At 38.0% G+C, this 19,709-nt stretch overlaps 1 protein-coding gene across 1 annotated transcript in view; it reads right to left on the reverse strand.

Annotated features, from left to right (window-relative positions):
• Nucleotides 1–19,709, reverse strand: part of RNF17 (ring finger protein 17) — a 101,519-nt gene that overhangs the window by 17,958 nt on the left and 63,852 nt on the right. Inside the window, exons 3-19 of the mRNA XM_031506454.2 lie at nucleotides 17,552–17,633; nucleotides 16,851–16,942; nucleotides 16,110–16,168; nucleotides 15,335–15,415; nucleotides 13,856–13,953; nucleotides 12,887–13,058; nucleotides 11,499–11,575; nucleotides 9,174–9,248; nucleotides 7,916–8,007; nucleotides 6,217–6,378; nucleotides 5,429–5,621; nucleotides 4,830–4,995; nucleotides 3,349–3,539; nucleotides 2,677–2,815; nucleotides 2,034–2,187; nucleotides 1,227–1,342; nucleotides 167–287 (exon numbers count right to left, since the gene is read on the reverse strand). Of these exons, the coding sequence (XP_031362314.2) occupies nucleotides 167–287; nucleotides 1,227–1,342; nucleotides 2,034–2,187; nucleotides 2,677–2,815; nucleotides 3,349–3,539; nucleotides 4,830–4,995; nucleotides 5,429–5,621; nucleotides 6,217–6,378; nucleotides 7,916–8,007; nucleotides 9,174–9,248; nucleotides 11,499–11,575; nucleotides 12,887–13,058; nucleotides 13,856–13,953; nucleotides 15,335–15,415; nucleotides 16,110–16,168; nucleotides 16,851–16,942; nucleotides 17,552–17,628 (2,065 nt within the window). The 5' untranslated portion in view covers nucleotides 17,629–17,633. The remainder of the gene's footprint in view (nucleotides 1–166; nucleotides 288–1,226; nucleotides 1,343–2,033; nucleotides 2,188–2,676; nucleotides 2,816–3,348; nucleotides 3,540–4,829; nucleotides 4,996–5,428; nucleotides 5,622–6,216; nucleotides 6,379–7,915; nucleotides 8,008–9,173; nucleotides 9,249–11,498; nucleotides 11,576–12,886; nucleotides 13,059–13,855; nucleotides 13,954–15,334; nucleotides 15,416–16,109; nucleotides 16,169–16,850; nucleotides 16,943–17,551; nucleotides 17,634–19,709) is intronic.

Below are 19,709 nucleotides of genomic sequence, written 5' to 3' on the forward strand. Positions count from 1 at the left end.
TCCTCCCATCAGAGGAGAGAATTTAGATACTCTCCAGGCTATCTCTAGCAGATAAGAACAAAAGTATTTCAAATAAATACTATTTTAAATATCAGAGAGATTGTTTCTATACTTGAGTCAACTTAATAATATGTAAATAGAAATTAATATACTCCTGGTAACTTACCAATAACTGAGCACAGCATAAGTTTATCTTCAGTCATTTCTTCAAATCTTTCCTTGGCTTCTCTCTTCCACTCATGTGCCCCTTTGAATGGCTCAATGCAAGCCAGCCTACACCTGATTGCCTAAAGAGTAACTCAAGATTATGCAACTAACATCACATACAGATCAAGATCATCTTATTATGACTGAATCAGAGGCTTTGCTTTGCACTCATGCAAGACAGCACAACCTTGGCTTCTGGTTCCACATTACCACAATCTGATTTAGTTCAAAATGATCCCTCCCCTTCCCAGTAGCTGAGCACAAGCCTCACATTCAGAGACCTTCTTGCCAAAATACAAAGAGCCTAAATCTTTTTTTCTCCCTTTATGGTATGACATAGAACTGGTGCAGAGATAAGATTATTGCACAGAAGTGATAAAAAAAGCCTACTGGTGCCTTCAAGAGTTAAGAAAAACCCCTATCAAATTTTGAAGTTTCGAAGTTCAGCATAATTGTGATTTGTAACCAAAACTATCAAATGAATAGCAAAGAAAAAAATAATCTCCATTTATGGCCTTTTTTTATTTGACAGAAACACTTTGCCATTTTCTTTCCCAGTCAGTTTTCCTCCTTGTCAAAAGGGGGACAACGCCAACCATTATTCAAGTTAGAAAACCACCAAATTTTAAATGTAAACAAAAATATATTAAAAAACCCCCTCTTATTATGAAATTATCATTTAAAAATGAAAGAATGCAAAAATTAATTTGGCTTATTATGGAAATAAATTTAAGTGAATTAAATACACATGTATATACAAATTGTATATATACTTCTGCAGTATGCATACTGCAGGGCAACATTAGATTTAATTGACACCTGAAAGATACAAAAGAAATTTAAGAGCTTTCAATATGCACCCAAAACATTAAGTGAATCACTTCATAATGGTGGGCAAAAACAAAGCTCCTTAACATTTTATTTATTTAATGTATTTCAGAAGGTGAACAATTCACTCTTTCCCCCCCTCTCATTCACCGAGATGCTGTTAATTTTGAGTGTTTAATCCAGGCATTTACCTTTTCTGGAAAGCTCAGAAACTCCTGTTTCACTCTGCGTATGTCTTTATGAGATAAGTTAGCAATGTTGCCGTAGTCAACGTACTTTACCAGAACTTCTTGACAACTTGGCAGCCCTCCAAGGAAAACAACCCAAGATATTTCAATAAAAAATTAGTATCTGATACAGGTTAAAGCACCAGAATTTCAGAGCAGACCCCACATTCATGCCATATAATTACCTAGTATCAATTTTTTTTGTGTTTTTATACCCCAATCAATAAGAGTATTCTTTAGGAGCCAGCTCTTTCAGGTCCCCGATATTACAGCCCTGGCATTTTGGCCCCCTTTGTGAGACACTGGCACACTGAACACTTGCCAAGTAAACATGTAAGCAGACATGGTACACTGCCCACATACATGCAACACAGACTCAGCACAAGCACAACTCCCCACTCCCTTTGGAAATACTATGGAGAATTACAAACCAACACCAGATACACTCACAGGCTGGCTGGAATAGCCAAAGCTGTGGTTCACACTGTAATAGCAAGCAAAATACTACTTAAAATATTTATATAATAGAATTTCAATAATCTCTAGAGAATGGAATATGTTGCATCTCTGTTTAGAAAGAACATGTGTATAAAGCAGTCTATTAATAGCAAAAGAATACGAATTAGTACGATTGACTTTATGAAGGAGCACCATTAATTCCCAGTAAAAATACTGGCTGGATGTTACTGCTCATATCCAGCATGTCACTCTGACCTACCAACACAACTGATTTTGCAACCTGGCATTTGAGCAAAAGAACCAATACTTCACCTATAATCTGTGCTCTGTACCAATTCCCATCCTCCTGCTTTGCGACACATGCTTGGCCTTCAACTGGGTTGAAAATTTCAAGGTTTTTGCCATTCTCTTGTTTATATATCTCCTGAATTTTCTCTGAAAGAGCTAAAGATTCCACACTCTCTCTCTGAAATAAAGACAACAAACCACACACACAGAGCAGATGTTCTTTTTTAATGGCATTTTTTCTCTTTTAAGGGATAATTTTTTTCCTAGTACAGTACTTTCCAGTCTTCTCTCCAAAATTCAAGTGGTCATGAATACGTAAAGTGAATTAAAGAGCCTAACAGTTATTGAGCAGTGCCCTGGTTCAATCAATTCTAACCAGTAAAATACTGCACACCCACAAAGGAATTAATCATGTTACATAACTGACAAAAGCTTTCTGGGATTTTAAGAATTCTTGAATTTTAACTAGGCTGAATCAATGACTGAATCAATGGAATGATTTAATCAATGGAATTAATCTCAGCTAGTAATTCTAGGAATCCTACTACTGGTAACAAGTGATAGAACTTAACAGAAGTTGTAGCTGATTTAGTATGAACTATAAATAGCTCAACATTAAAATATTTATTCATAGTTTCATCTAAACAGGCTTTATTTCTAAACTTACCAAGCGAAGATAGAAATCACTTGGACTATTAATGTGACAAACCACAACAAAGACTTCTTCTCCTTCCTGTGGAATATTTGGTGGACTGTACTGTGAGATGGTGCAATTTTCCAACTGCCTAGGAAGTTGTAATTTAAACCTAAGGTAAATGAAGTGAAATCTTGAATAGTCAGTCAAAATGAACTGCAAACAAACACTTTTATATTCAAATGTCAAATTTCCCATTAAAAACCACAAAATGATCTTCTAAAAATTACTTGTAACTTAAACCTTCCCTCTTGCAGGTGGTGCAGCCAATTATCTGTAACACTTCTCCTACAGCCTACCAGCCAAATCAAATAGGCTCCTTTCTGTGTGGTTTTCTGTGATAGACACCAAGGGCTTCTCATTTAGAGAGCCTCCCCTGTTACTTAACATTTGTACGGAAATATGTATTTTGCCATTTTCTCAAATTAAACTACCTATCTTAATGAAACCTGTCTAATGTAAATGAGTATAGCATGGTGCTCATTGGTGAAGGTGAAAAAAGGAAATGAGCAGACTGCTGAAAGTTAATACATCACACATCAATATATGGAACACTGCAAAAGCAACCAGCTTGGTAAACTTCACCTGGTAACCATTATTACCAGTTATGGCATAGAGGAGCAGGAACCAAAGAAACACACATACCTTGCCAAATCTAAGAAAACCAATGCATCCTTGAGAGACAGTGGTGTATTACTGCTTACTTCATTAAATGGAGGTTTTCTCAGATCCACAATGAGAACACCATTGTCTTCTCTAAACACCATCATTGAAACAACTTTATTATTTACCATTTCTAAAAATTTTGTCTTTGCCTCCTCTCCCCAACCTTCATCCTGTATTAGAAAGAAAAAGTTACTGAGGATGTCAGAGAACGTTAAAATAAAAAATACAGACTGTAATTAAAAGTACAATAAAGTAAATGAAAGGAAGAATGTACAGGTACATCTGAACAAATACTGAACATGGTCCAACTTGTCTAGCCCATAGCCAGGTCAGCACTGAATGGAATTCTTTTATTATCGATTAGTATGTGTATTGAACTGTATAAAGCTGTGTCGGGTCAAAGGATTCTACCATGTTCTGAAGATACCCTCAGATTGTTTTGATACATTAACAAGAATCATCTTACCTGTTTCATTTCATGACTTTCCCATGAATTGAGAGAGCACAAATAAAAGCTTGTCTTCTTGTATCTTTACACAAATGTACAGTAAGATTTGATAAATTTACACACTGCTGCTCTCCACAGCATCCTGTGCAACATTTTATCTACCTTGAAAAAGCCTGTCTGAGTTTATTTCTCTGGGATCAAGTCAATGCATTTCTCATTTGATACTGCAAATCTGTGCCTTTTAGGCACAGAAAAAACTGAAAGCACATATAAGGAAGACGTTTTATCTACATTTGTAAAAATTGTTCCAGAACTTTTCTATTTAAAGTTATTTAAGTCAACATCAGATGGGTAAAAACCCCTCAAAATGGACCAATAGTTAATAGTGTCAGAAATGCACAGCTGTATTGGACTCAGTTCATTTCCATGTGAATGTGGCAAGAATAAAGCAAGCCTAATAAAAAGTGAATACTGAAGAAAATAATACTGCAATAGATATGCCTTTTTTGCAACGGAATAAAGGTTGACAGTACTTTGTTTGTGGTTATACTTAAAGAGAATAAATAACACTTTACAATAGTGGCAAAAATTTTTAAGTAACAAGTACAATCTCTGAAGAGTCTCTTAAAATTTTTTAAGAGGCCATTTATTTTTTATTTGGATGAAAGTTACTACTTGCATAGTTATCTGACAAACACAAAATAAGAGGATCAATTTTGTAATTACTTTTTAAACTTCACAAAAGAACATGCCTAAACTATGAGCAGTGAGATTTAAGCCTGAAATATGCATTTGTGGTCTCTCAGGCTTTTTAAGACAGACTGCTAATAAGCTTTTGTTTCTTTTCCGATGAAAGCAACGCAACACATCTTTTTACAAGACAATAACTTAAAAAAATACACTCTGTACTCTTGAGTTTCCTTCGGTTTATAATGGAATAAGATAATTTTAAATTCCTGAACAGAAATCTTATGTAGAAGTTCCTGAAATACTTCAAGCAGTTTGTACTTACTTCATTTTTGGGAACAACATCCTTCAGTGAACACCGTACTGCTAAAGGAGGAATGGCTGCAAGCTCTGCCTCAATGTGCTCATCAGGCTTCCTCACAAACAGACAAATGTCATGGGTTTCAATAGTTTGCAGAGTAGCAGGATCTGGCCTTTCAGTGGGACCACATCTAATGCCAGTGGGAATAAATGAAACACTAGTTTAAAAGCAAAAAATCCCAAACCCAATGGCTAAAACCCCCCAAACCAAATCCCAGACTTTTATTGTACATTATTATTGCAGTAATTGGCATAATGTTATGTCAATACACCAGAATTTTAAAGTCTCAGTGAAATGCGTTTGTTTAAAGCATTTAGTACTTACATGCTGTCTTTTGCAATTCATGCCCGAGTTAAATGTTTTAACGTATGCAGGCTTGTACACTTGTGCACTTAAATACAGTGCCACTTTTTCTGAGGGGAATATGTATGAAGAGAATACCAGACCCATTTGGGTATCAGCCTGTGTGAAGGTGAGGAAGGACTTGTTTCTCAGAAAAGACCTTGAATAACAACAGTAAAGACAACAACTGCAGACAAAAACACATCTCTCCATAAACATACCCTGAGAAAATCAGAACTACAGAGCTTCCAAAATCAATCAGGAATACTTCCAGCAGTGCAACATCACACACTTTGTATCTTATTCGACCACATGGCTTCTTCCCCCTACTTTTACTTTCTACAGGAATTAGTTCAGTGATGGTTCCACGGCACCACATGCCAATTTCCTCACTCTTAATGAAAGTTCTAGCACCTACATGGAAGCAAATACAGCACAGCAAAAAAGGACTAAATTCAGTATTTTAAAGTCTTTCACACTGAAACTATTATTACAGTTCTGCATAACACTCCCCTGTTCCCATCCTCCACACAGGTAATAAAAGTGCTACTGCTACAATAAAGACACAAAAAAAGTAAACATTGTCTCCATAGCCACGAGAAGCTTCCCTCACAATCATTTATATAGTGCCTTTAAGGCTGGCTGGTATTTGGCTTGTATGAAGAAGTAATTTCTAGTAAACTTTCTATAGTTCTGAATAAAGTGGCAAAACACCCACAGACATATGAAATTATATACTTTTCATCATTCTTCTAAACACATTATGGAAGTGGGTAACATTATCAGCATGTGGGTTAGAAAATAATTTTAATGACTTAAGAATGTATTATTGTCTTTCATTTTGATTTGTAGAATGGTTTCTATTCAGTCAGTGAACTTTGTAAGGACTGCTTTACTACATAAAGGAACAGGGGGGAAGGAGAGAAAAAAGAAAGAATATGATACTAAGGAAGGTATATTGCAAGGTAGTATTTTAACCTGTGTAGACCTTTAGAAATTAACCATTTACCTAGTTCCAAAATGTCTGAAGGCAAGAGATAGGAACTCTTACTACAGCAGAAGTTTTCCAATTTCATCTGTAAAGCAAATGCTTCTTTCTTCTGTGAATATCTCCGAATATAGAAATGGCATGGATTTATAACATGGCTTACCAACACCAATTCTGTCAAACCTGAGTAAGACATAAATTATCAAACACCCTCCAAATGACTCCAACAGATATTATCAGGCATATGATTGAGTTTATGTTGCATTAATCATATTACTGCAAACAGATTTTAATCTGACAAGTCTGTTCATACTTGTTTCAAACTATTACCATGTTTGCTTCCTGATGAAGTTGTTCTTTTGAACTACCTCCAAAACAAAAGGCTGTCTCACATAGTGGTAGTCTGAATTTAAGTGGGTAATTCAGAGTTTTCATTCCCTCTAACAGAGGCATAGAAAGCAAATCAGAGATTAAGACTCCTACCTTTAAGAACACATATGCTAAGCACTTTACTATAGTAATTCAGTGTTAGGTCATGAAGATCAAGGAACTAGCCAAGAGATGATCCTATGTAAGAGAGTACTTGTGACTAAGCATCCAAATCCTTTGTACTGCAGGTACCTCCCTCCATTAGGGATACAAAAGACAGGCTTCTCTTTCTGAAGCTACTCAATAAAAGTTGTTAATGGGTCAGAGGGTTTTGGAAGCCCCACAAACCAATTCTTACAAGAGTATTTTATTTTATTTGTTTTTATTTATTTTATTATTTTACAAGGTTCTTGCAAAGAGTGGGCAACATCATCTGGATTGAATGTCACCTGCATGACTGAGCAGGGCACACCAACCAGACAGACTTGCAACATCCTGGAGCACTGCCACCTCTGAACTGCAACACATGATGGGTGAAACACAAACACAGAATCTGGCATCTGAAACAATCTGAGCAGGTATTCAGTACTGTGCTTCTAAGTTTAGGAAATGCTGCATCCAGAACAGATGCAAGATCTCTTTAGGTCATTTTCCAGTGTTAAAGATGGCATTTGAACAAAAAGTCTGAATAACTTCATAGAGTTCCCCTATAGAGACACAGCCTCTTTTGGATCACCCCTGGTCACCATCTCCAAAGAGTGATGAATCAGCTATCTTGTCTTAACATACAGAATCATGGAATTACTAAGGCCAGAAAAGATCTCCAAGACCCCGAGCACCTCCTGCACACCAGCCTAGCAGGCTCTGCTGGGTTCCCTCCTGTGTGACAGTGACTTTTCAGTACTGCATGGTCTAATACTAGACACAGTACTCCAGATTCAGTCTTCTAACAAAGAGGAAGGATCCCTTCATGGACTTGTCAGCTACACTCTTACTAGTACAATCCAGGGAAAACCTGACAAGATGAGGAACCTAATTGTTCCTGCCAAATATCACAGAACAATGGCCTGGGAGAAAATTCAAGAAGCTGAGGTAACTGTCCAGGAGCCAATGACAGAAACTTCAAGGGGACTGCAATAACCACAAGTCAAAGCAAACCATCATACAGCAGATAGTGCTTCTGACCCTCTTTGATTGAACTTGTGATAAAGTTTTCAATAAGCTAAACAGGAGAACAAAAAAAAAAAATTAAAACAGACACCATTAAAGAACTTGCATGAGCCAAACAAGACTCAAAAATAGGATCACACTCAACAATGGAACACTGAAAGCAAGAGGTATTAAGACTTGCCTTCCAAGTCATCTTCAAGTACTTCTTCTATTATGACATCAGGTGTTTCTTCCTGGCCATCAAGGATAAGAGTGTCTTGTCCATTATCTTCACTGTATTTGGGAAAAATTTTACTTGGAAACAACTTAACATAATTCAGTCTGTTTCCAGAAAAGCATGAATCAAAGCAGAGCTTTTATTAAGAGCGCATCACTATGTTAAAAAAAATGCCTCGTAAGACCTGCTAGAAATAAACTGAATTACATTTTTTAATACCAAGACAACAAAAAACCACTACTATAACTCAATCCTAGAAAGAATTGTCACAGACACAATACATATGCCTGAGCACAGCTTACTGCAAGAGCTACCCCCCACCTAGATGATCAGAAACCACAAGTACAAATAAAAACTATTGGAAAAAAAAGTTCATAATGTGATAAGATAGCTCACATTGAAAACAAAAGGTGTATCAGATGTTTTTGTACTAACAGATACTATTAAGTCTCATATCTAGGATTTTCAAATATTACAGTACACAATAAGCCTTTTCTAGCATATTCAGTGTTAACTACAACAGCCCTAACAGCAACTCCATTCCATTTTTCAAGTATTAGTCAAAGACCACAGAAACAAACAGAACAGCGAAAAACAACAAACAAAAAAACCCTAATAAAATAAAAGCAAATGTTAATTTCAAAAAATAAAAACATTTTCTTTGTTAATCTTAAGAAATTTCTTTTGGCATCTGAAACAATTAGTGTTTAGACTGTGAACTGGAAATATTACCAGTTTTAGTACTTGCTGTTCATTAGAGATTCATTTACACTTACATGCACTTTCATGTGCTGAAATGATTAACATCTCTATTACATGTACTACAAACATAGTAGACACCGCACCCAGGGACATGGTTTAGTGGTTGCCTTGGTAATGTCAGGTGTGCAGGTGAACTCAATGACCTTTTCCAGCCCAACCGGCTCCAAGGTCAAATCATTAAGTGCCAACTGAAGTTAAAAAGTACACAGTGTAAATAAAATCTGGGCAATTTAAATGATTCAGGAAAATATACTAGGGCAAAACCAAAACATCAGAACTGAAACAAACTGGACTGACTGGAAAGCTGATTGAAACACCAGCATATAAAGATTTGCTCTGCTTCAGTAAACTTAGAATTCCATAAGCACCTACAGTTTTTTTGATATGATCTCCAATAAATACTTAACCACTAGAGCATGTCAATTACTGTACCTATTCTTTTTCAGTAAAAAATACTTACTTTGTTGTCATTCCCTGTTTAATCTCGCCCAAATTTTCTAATGAAGATGTAATCTCGGAAGTGTTCATGAACAACCTCAAGAGAACAAATATTATAGAAGGTGACAAAAATATCTAAATCACTTTGATGGTTTGAGCTCTACAGTGTTTTTCAGCACAATATTCATGGAGGGGCATAGTAAGTGATTAATTACCTACTCCAATTTATTTCATCCTACAAAAACCAGATTTGGCTGCTCATTTATCTTCATGTCCATACTTAAAAACTCTCGTCTGCTTTCTCCCTTATGCAGAGTACTGCAACATTCACTCAGTTTTCACATCTATGCTCAGTTTAGTTCAATATATTATTCTGCACAAAGAATTTTCTTTTCTTTGTAAAGAACAAACCTGTAACTCAAGTATAAAAAATATATGCTTCTATTTATTGTAACACTATTAACTATTTTCTTTGCCAGTGAAAACCAGCAAAATATTTTAAGCACTTTTACATTTAGACTAACAGAACCATGAATATAACTGTCTTAGCTTTTCTATCCAGTTCTAATTAATGAAAAATGAAATGTAAATAATATTGAACAGCTGTCTGGGCTTCTTTCCCACTGCCCCTTCAGGAACAGATCCACTCTTTCTTCTACAACATTTTACAGCATGTGCTTCAACTTCTATGCACCGCCTACTTGTGGTTTTCTTCACCTTGGGAATAATTTTGGAGTGGCACAAAGTGCCTTTATATTTATCCTTCATCAGGTCTTGTTTGTCCTCTGTTCAGCTGAACTTCTTAAAAAGCTTTCCAGTGCAAAAAAAAAAAAAAAGGATTTTATTATGTTTCAGCTTTGTTTTAAGCTGGGAGAGCTTACCATTACGCATTTAAACAAGCTTCTCTGAAATTGCCATTCATCACTGACAGTATTTTAAAAATAGTGACTTGACAGGTAGGGCCTAAGTTTTCTAAAAGAGGATTTTATAGATTGCTTTATTCCTGTTCTAACTCAAAACCTCAAACAACATGACAGGAGGGGTCCTAACTTTTGTCTAGTGTTGGAACACCCCACCCAGGGACTGGCTGAGTCACCATCCCTGGCATGGCTAACAGAGCTGGGGTTGTTCTGCCTGGAGAATGCAAGGCATCAGGGAGACTTACAGCATACTCCAGAAAGCCACAAATTTTTTGCTAGAGTCTCCTGCAACAATTTAAAACCATTACCCCTTGACCTAAGGGAATGTTGATTCAGAGTAGGTAAAAGGTGTTTCTTACAGTAGGAGTGGTGAAACAGCAGAACAACTGGCCTGGAGAGGTGGTAAGCGCCCCATCCCTGGAAAGGTTTATGGTCAGACTGGATGGGGCTCTGTGTAACCTGAGGATGCCTTTGCTCACTGGAAGACATTTGGACTACACAACCTTTGAAGGTCTCTTTCAAACCAAACCATTCTATAACTTTGTGATTTCAGACATGGAGATACTACACGCCAACACATGGTAAAGGTGGAGTTGGTAGTGTTAGGTTAATGGCTGGACTCAGTGACCCTAATAGTTTTTTCCAACCTATACGATTCTGTGATCCTACAAAAATTGTTTGCATTTAGCAGGTAAATAATCAACTTGCTAAGCTTATTTTCTCTGTGCCAGTCAGAATCACATCCTTCCACTCTATTCCCAGAGTGGTTCCACATCCTGAAATATAACGGGGGCCCCAAGATACCCTGAAGTAGCACCACCACCTTTGTTCTGTCCCTCCATCATTTTCCAGTGTGGCCTTTATACACTAGGAACTGCAGCACTCTTGACCAGCCTTATGACCAAGTTGCACAGGGTCAGGTGTACCTCAGCTGCAATCTGCTTTCTTACTCACTTCTGCTACAGAAATCATCTATCACTTCCAGTGAGGACAGCACAGCAACTGGCATTTTCCACGACTTTCTTTAGGCACCAGCACCCCAAAAAACATTTAATGTTTCCTGAAGGTTAGAAACTGACTCACAAAAAACGTAATTAAGCCTTCATTCTCCCAATTTATTTCTATTTGTTAGGAAAGGAGAATTTCAGAAATGGCAGAACTCGGTCAAAGATTTTTAAAATGCATACATATTTGCCTACATTTCAGCAAATTGTTTGTGCTTTCTCCCCCATGCCTCACATGAAGGCTATTGCCTACCTCTAGTGAAGAGTTTATACTTATCCAGGAAGTAGAAGTTTTTCAGTCAACTGCAAGTGAAGAAGCTCAACTTCTGCTGTTTAACTGTCCCATAAGCAGTTTTTGGAATTAAGGTAACCCATGCCTCTTTTTACCTACCTGTATATCTCCCACTCCAGTCATTTATTTACCTTGAAAGTATATTGTCCTTTAAGTTCTTCACTCTTGAGAGCTCAGCCTCCACTGGCAGCTTCAAGTCATAAATAATCTAAAATTGGGAAGTACTATTTTAGCTTCCATTAAACAGGAAGTTATACAAATACCTACTAACTATTACACCTTAAATTTTATGGTAAAAACCCCAGGAGTTCAGCCAACAGCCAATTCTCAACTATGTCTTCTTGCCTTAATAAGACTTAATGGTTGGGATTCTATAATCAAGCATATTCAGAGAAGCAGAAGTCAGATACTCCTTTTGTTTCAACATCTAATGAGAAAGTGATCTCTAAGTAAAAAGGCAGGCTTATGAGATAAGAGTAATGGCTGCCAGTTCCTAAAAAATCACAGTGATAAGATGGAAGCAAATGACAGGAAAAAAGGAAAGATTAGATTTCTTTTCTGGGTTAGAAGACCCAGTTTCTTCAGCTGGAAAGTGACAAATGGATGCAGGGTAGACGATTCAAAAAAGCACATTTCTTCAAAGAATTACAATACCAATTATTCATTTCTTTTCTCAACCCAAGGACTACAAAGGCAGCAAATGAAATAATTGAGTGACAGATTTTGAAATAACAAAGGAAGCTGTTTTACATAAAACTCAGTTTAGATCATAAAAGGTGGAACTCGCTGACACAACCTATGCCTATGTGCCTACATGTGCACATATGTACACACCCATGCATATGGCCACAAGCTTTACAATGACATTAAAGAAAATGTCCCACAATCTCACGACAGAATAAGGTAATGTTTATTTGGTGTAATGAGCCTGATGTATCCTGTTGATACTAAAATCCTTAACCTTCAACTTCCCCAGTTCTTCCTCTCTGTTGCCAGAGACAGGAGACTTCACAGGATGGGCCTCTGCTCTGATACAGCATGGCAGGTAGCATGGGTTTCTATGAACAGCAGATGAGGAGAAAGAACAAAAGTATAGGCCTGGGACCAAGAGGATCAAGTGATTGTGGCTATGAATTCTGGAGTAGTTCAGTGAGAAGGTTGGAGAGCTCTGGAATGGAAAAGGTTTAAGGAACTGAACTGATGCAAACACCACTTTTTCACTGATCAGCACTGTGCAAGTTTTTCTATCCTCCCTCTCCATTTCCTGTTTCATCTTCCCTCTCCATTTCCTGCCAAACTCTTCAAGGCAAGAACCACCTTTTTTTGCTTCACATCAGTCAGACTGTAACTTGTGACTAAGACCAAATACAAATTCTGTGTCTGTGAAGAGGCAGGGTAAGAATATAATACCCCAAAAATGTCAGAATTGAAGTCAGCAAACTGGGACCACAAAGTTTCATTCCAAATTTGAATATATTCCTTAAAAATAAATTATTTCACAGTGCAAGAATGTTACTACCTGAGCAAGATCATAGCAATTTCTTAGAGAATGTGAAGATTTTAATTCCTTTGCCGTCCTAATGGCATCAATCAAGCACTGCTTCTTCTCTTCGATGACTTCCTTAGTTTTTGCAATACTAGAACTGTAGTTGTTGATGCTGTTCTTCAATTCTGCAAATGATTTCCTTTTCCTGTGTTAAAAACATTACTTTTCAGAACTGAATACACACTCAACCACACAGACTCAAACCTGAACCATAACACACAGCTGCCAGGCACACAATGCAAAGTACATACATCTCACACACAAGGATCATCTTCCCCAAACACTGTGAAGTAGAAGCACGGGAAATGCACTCTGTAATTGGGGGAACCACAAAAGTTAAAGAGTACACACTGAAAAGACATTTATTAATTAAATATTAGGAGCACTCTTCCAGTTCAGCCTCCTGATATTTCCAAACACATCCAACTGAAAAATAAACAGTTGGAACTTACAATTAATTCTACTAAGGTAAGATTGAAGAGCATTCCCCTCAGAGGCTCTTCTGGAAACCTGAACTTTAACACCTCTCTCCCCTCAATCTGAAGACAATAAATATTTGTGAAAATCCAGAAATGAAGTGCCCCTGTGCTTCTGTTGGCTTGAAAACGCACAGGAAGTAAACAAAAAAAACCCTGCTATTCCCTGCTGTTAAAATTTATCATCCACTAATAACAGTATTACAAAACCTCAAAATTGAGCTTTTTCAGAAAATTAACATGAGTAGTTTTTCTTATTTTTTTTAAGAGCAGAGGCAGCATACGCTAGTATTTTCCAGCCATGCAAACCAGCTTCAAGATGCCACAACGAAAGGGTAAAAACAAGACACATACTAAGAAATACTGCTATGAGAAAATTTTAAACACATTTTTAGTCTTTCACCTGAATTAGGAAGAGGTTTGTGGCAAAAACAACTCACCCATGCCATTACTACTAGACTACTACCTTGACAGAAGAGTAATAAGTTCATCAAGTGTTCTATCTGCAGCTTCTGTAACTTTGTCTTTTTTATGCTTTACTTTCAACTCCAAGTATTCCAGCACCTATTTTGTTCAGTATGAATAAACATGCATTATTTAATTATTATTTTATTATTCTCACAATACTACTACTACTTTTAAAATTCAGAAAGGAAGCAATGAACATTAAGACAGTGATGGATACCACAGCAGACTGAGTTACATTAAACCACTTATAGCTCATTACAACCCACTGTTTTCTCTAGCATGGAATCAGTTGGCACTATTTGAATCCTCAACTGAAGCTTTTAGGTCTACGAAGACAGATCTTGGGCCCAATGTCTCACATTCCTTAACTGACATGCAAACACTGCAACATACATAGATAGCAGCATGCTGAGATTTCCACTGTTTTTTAAAACTCATTATGAGCATAAAAGGGAAATTTTAAAAAAGAAAATTCTTCCTCTGGCTAAACATCAGTTTTGTCACTATAGCTACATTTGATGAAGAGACTACAGAGAAAAAAAATCGCAATAGTACAATACTGCTTTGGCAATTTCTCAGTCTGTTGTAAGACCACAGTCTTGGTATTATAATATAATACCCATGGGTTATTACATTATAGCTGTTGAAATGAGTAGTTTTTACAATATGCTATTAGTGTATGAATTAGGAATTCAACATAGTTTTGTTTAACAGAAAGACTAGCCATTAGAAAGGGAATGGAGAACAGGACTCGCCAACACTCCCCCACATTTAACAGAACTAAGTTTCTAAAATATTTAATACTTCTATACTGTGTATCTTACAAGTAAAATACAAATAGATGGCAAAGACAGAACTGCAAGCTTTTCTACAGCACATTTAAAAAGAGCTAAAGTTCAAATAAATTACTTATCATTGATAAAGTTAAAAAATTAATAAAACCTATGAACAGCATTAGCTGGTATTTTAGAATTCTTCCTATGTTTTATACTGTGCATATAAATCTATTACTTGATTTACAGTTTTCTGCACATTCTGCTGCATTTTTTACTTCTGCTGCCTTTACAACCTCTTTTCTACCTTTAAATGCAGAAAGAGGCACACTAGAATTAAAAAGTTAGAGCAGCTGCTAGAGTAAAAACAAAAGCTGAATTTTATCCTGACCCAAGTAAACACAAACTTAGTACTTGAAGTCTGGCTTGCATATGGTTCTGTAAAATGTATCTATTGACCTATTAACTTTAAATTATGTACAGGCTTGTGAACTCCTCTGCAGACTACTTCTCAAGCAGTACCCTGGACTTTAAGGCTGTGTACTCACAGAAATAACATGAACAGTTGAAAGACAACAGGTAACAAAATGAAGGCAAGAAAAGCAAATTTAAATAGTGTGTTAATGTGTGACTACTACAACAAAAACCTTCAGTCTAAGAGAGGAATGACTATTTAATGATTTATTAAACTAAATTTCACCCACCTTGCTTGCATCTTGGAAGTGGCCAAGATTACTAACAGCTATGCTCAAAGCTTCATCAATATCTTGCCCAGTGTTGTTTTCCTGAGGAAAAGTTTGCCAATGAACAAAGAAGTTGCTTGCACAACTAAAAGACAACATAGTCTACAACCATTTGCCATTTTGACAGAGGCATTTGATGTGGATGACTGCTAAGCTATGTGAAGACTCTGAGCAGCTCCATAATGGCCATGAGGCACAAAATACTTGACTCACCTGAATTTCACTGTAGTATTTCTGAAACAGATTCTAAATTTGTTTTTAAAACAATTTAATTGCATACTCGCATACAAAAACCAAGGCATTTTTTTCAGATGTGGAAACAGAAAATCTCAGAACTTACACACTTGGCAAAGTGAAGTTGGCTTTTTTTAGTATCTTTTAAATATTTATGTACAAAAAAAGTACTCATTAGTGAGTCGCTTTCTTTCACACTGTGTGCACACAAGAGGGTGGAACAGATTTGGCAACAAGGGGCACTAATGAGAATTGTAAAAATAAACCTTTTCTAAACCCAGGCTCCGGACATCTGACATATACTACACAGCAACACTGTGTAATGAGAAATGCTAGCAAGCACTTGCTGGGGATGTAGGTGGTCATAAAGCACAAACCCTGAGCTCAGAGGGGACCTGAGCCTGCTTTAATCACTCTCAATGAAAATTCACAAGCTCCTGTAAAATTGTTACTTCAAACCACCACAGTGACTTACTAAACTGAAAGCTTTAGATCAACTTACTTCTGAAGAAGAGAAACAAAACAAACCAGTGTCTTCATCCTTCCCATCACCATGCAACACTGTAAAAGCAAGCACAGAAAACCCCACTTCTGTAGGGCATCCTAATCCATAAGACAACAGGAATACACCATCACCAGTGTAGTCTTGTAAATAGTATTCAGCAAGTCCACAGGAATTAGACACTGACTTCTTTTAATAAGATAATTGAAGAGCTAGGAACAGAAATCCAGATGGATAGATATAAAACTTAGCTAATAATTACAAAGACTGACTTGCATGCACTGATTAGGGTATTATCTGTTATCATTAGCTATATATATTGTTACTACATTCAGTACAGCATAACCACATGAAAGGAAAAAAGGAAAAAAAACCCACACATTCAAAAAGCATAGTTAAGTACAGGAAGAAAATTGCTTCATAAACACCCATAAATACTATGCATCCCATACAATTTTTTAACTCTTGGAAATAAGTTACTCATGCAAAAAAAAAAAAAAAAACAGAAAAATGAGGTTTTCTTTTAGAACAAACTTGACAATCACTTCATCAAGAAAAGGAGCTGGAGAGGAATCAAAAGGAATTGATTGTTCTCGTTAACTACTGGGTAAGTAGCAAATAATGTGTTAATCAAATCTAGCTGCCCATCTACTATCCTTAACAGATAGTATAAAAAAAAAATTAACAGTGAGTAGTGCATACAACAAAAATGCTGGAAAAAAAGAGATCCCAAAGCCTTACCTTCCGCACTGAGAGCTTTTGACATATGACGCAAATTGCCATTTCTCTGATGTGGCTTTGCAAAATTTTCTTCTAGTAGCTTAGGACATTGCCTTCAGAGGTAAAAGTAAAGATTTAGGATCATCAGGAATATTAGTAAGAAACTGTTTCTGACTTCCAGCTCTTTCAGAGCTAAGCTCATTCACTTTTACCAAATGACTTTATGAGGAAGCTGCAGTTAACAAAACACACCACAAAAAATTTGTTACTGTCTCTTAACTGGGGAAGTACTTTAGCTTTGCGCCACTGAATTCATCATACATAAAGGCGATGCTACAGCTGCTAGGCATGCAGCATTTCAGGTAACTAGAACCAGCACACATAAATTTGTTATATAACCGATTTTAATCACATTCATTCTAATTATTTAAAAAGTACTGAATAAATCAACAGAGCTCATTTGTAAAACACATACACACCAGTATGATACAGTATCCGACAGCATATCAAATTGCATTTAAAATCTCTCTTTCCATGAACCTACTCCAAATACTGAAGCTTTTCACAAATTGAGTATTTTACTTCCATACATATAACAGAAAAAAGGATTCACAACGCTGCAAAACACAAACATACTTTTTACATTTTCTCAGTTCTATTTCATGGTAATTGCGCTGCCAGAGCTTAAAAATATTAAAGCCACTATCTCAAAATTCACATACCTCACACCTTTCATTCTGCCTCTGGGAAGCTCTCTATTACTATCATCCAACAAGGAGAACTCTCCCCTTCCACTCATGGCGCCTGACATTAAAAAACAAACAAAAAATGCGAGATTATTTTCACCACAGCCCAGTTCATCACTTGAGCCAACACTACAGGTTCACATCATTTTGCAAAGAGCAAAACAGAAGTGATAAGACACAGAAATCCTACGAAGCACACACCTACTTCTTCCTTGAAAAGCACATCTAAATGTGCAATAGAGCAGCAGCCCGCCCTGCACTGCTCAGCTGCTCCGCCCGGACCCACCTCCTACTGCTGGGCACCCCGGGAAGCACCGCTGCTCTCCCCACCTCCCTCGGGGCGCCTATCCCCAAAAGACGGTTTCTCCCCGCTGCAATTATCTCCGCATGCACTCCCTGTCTGAATTCCACCCCACGCACAGACCCCGACTCCCTTCCGTGGGGACTGTCCCGCCCCGCACCTTCCGCGGTGTCTCCGCTCGTTGTTGTCGGTCCCCGCCCGGGAGGAGCGCTCTCCCCGCGCCGCCGCACCCGGCCCCTCGCGCGCCAAAATGGCGCCCGGCTCTGGGCGCCTCTCGAGGCGGCCGCAGCCAATCGCGGGCAGGCGCGGGGGCGGGGCGGGCGCGCGCGGCCGGGTCCCGCCGCCGTGGGGCGGGGCGGCGGACGCGGCTCTGGCCTGAGGGGAGCGCGGTCCCCGCCTGCTCTGGGCGTGGCGCACCGCCTGCTGCTCGTTCGCCGCTCCACCAGCGCGGTCGGGGAGAAAGTCGGGAGAGTGGAACGTAAAAAACGCGCGGTGTTAAGGCGGTTTAATAGAGAAAGCAAAAGCCACGCGCGTAAGCAAAGCAGAACAAGGGATTATTTTACTGCTTCCCATGGGCAGGTAGTGTTCAGCCATCCCCACGAGAGCAGGGACCCACCACATGTAATGATGACTTGGGAAGACAAAAGCCATCACGCCAAACATCCCTCCTTCCTTCCTTTCCCCTCTTTGTACACCGAGCACGATGTCAGATGGTCTGGAACTCCCTTTGGTCAGTCGGGGTCCCCTGTCCTGGCTGTGTCCCCTGCCAGCCTCTCAAGCGCTTACAGCTTCCTCACCAGCACGTCACTGACGCTACAAAAGCACAGAAGGCCTTGGCTCTGTGCAAGCCCTGCTCAGCAATAACAAAAACATTATACTTCATCAGCGCTCTGCTCAGCACAAATCCGAAACACAGCCTTGTACCAGCCACTGTGAAGGAAATTAACACTACCCCAGCCAAAACCGGAGCACTGGATTAGAACCCCAATGCTTTGGGGTTGCTTTATTCTAAATACATTCTCTTGCAGAAGAAGCAAGGGGTGTTTTTGCAGTGTTTGCCACTCATGTTTTGGCTGTCACAAATGTAGCATAATACTTTCCAGCTATCTGTTTAATCACCTCTAGTGCAATACAGTTAAATTGTAAAATTATAGATACGTTGATTTTCCTCTGCTGATGTCCAGGCATTTAAAAGATAAGTTTCTGGTTAGAATTGCCCTGTTAAGGTTCTGAGCTTGACATGCTCAGAGGAAGGTTACCAAAAGCTTATCAAGGTTACTTCCTTATCCAGAAGGACGTACCACTGATAATGGGCACAGGGAATGCTAAAGCACAAACCTTACTCAAAGTTTTCTTAATAACAGGGTGTACTGCAGTTGGTGTGGCCAAGGCAAACAGTATTTGTGTGGAAAAGAGCCAAAAGTGGAAAGACTGCAGTCCTGTGTGCTGAAAGGATGGGAGAAGAATTTCAGGAGTAATGAGGAAGAAAGCATGAAGTTCAAAAATTATGCAATTCTATGGAGTAGGGCCTCACCCACTTTTTGGTAGAACAGCAAAATCAAACAAGTTTGCATGGGGTTTTTAATCTACACTTGAATGAGGCTGATCTGTGAGGGGTGGAACTTTCCAGAAGTTATCCTCAAACAGATTTCCCTTGTAAATAATTTCCCTCAGATGGGAAGAAATTAATAATCTCTCACTATGTGACCCATAAGAACTAAACCCCCTTCTCCTGCTTTGTGAATACCAGTCTTTCAGATTCTCCCATCACTTTTTGCCATGAAGCTAAAATTTCAGGTGTTTTCTTGACATTTATTTAGATGCATCACCTTC

Source organism: Lonchura striata, chromosome 2 (genome assembly GCF_046129695.1).
Source record: "Lonchura striata isolate bLonStr1 chromosome 2, bLonStr1.mat, whole genome shotgun sequence".
In the NCBI taxonomy this organism is placed as follows: Eukaryota; Metazoa; Chordata; class Aves; order Passeriformes; family Estrildidae; genus Lonchura; species Lonchura striata.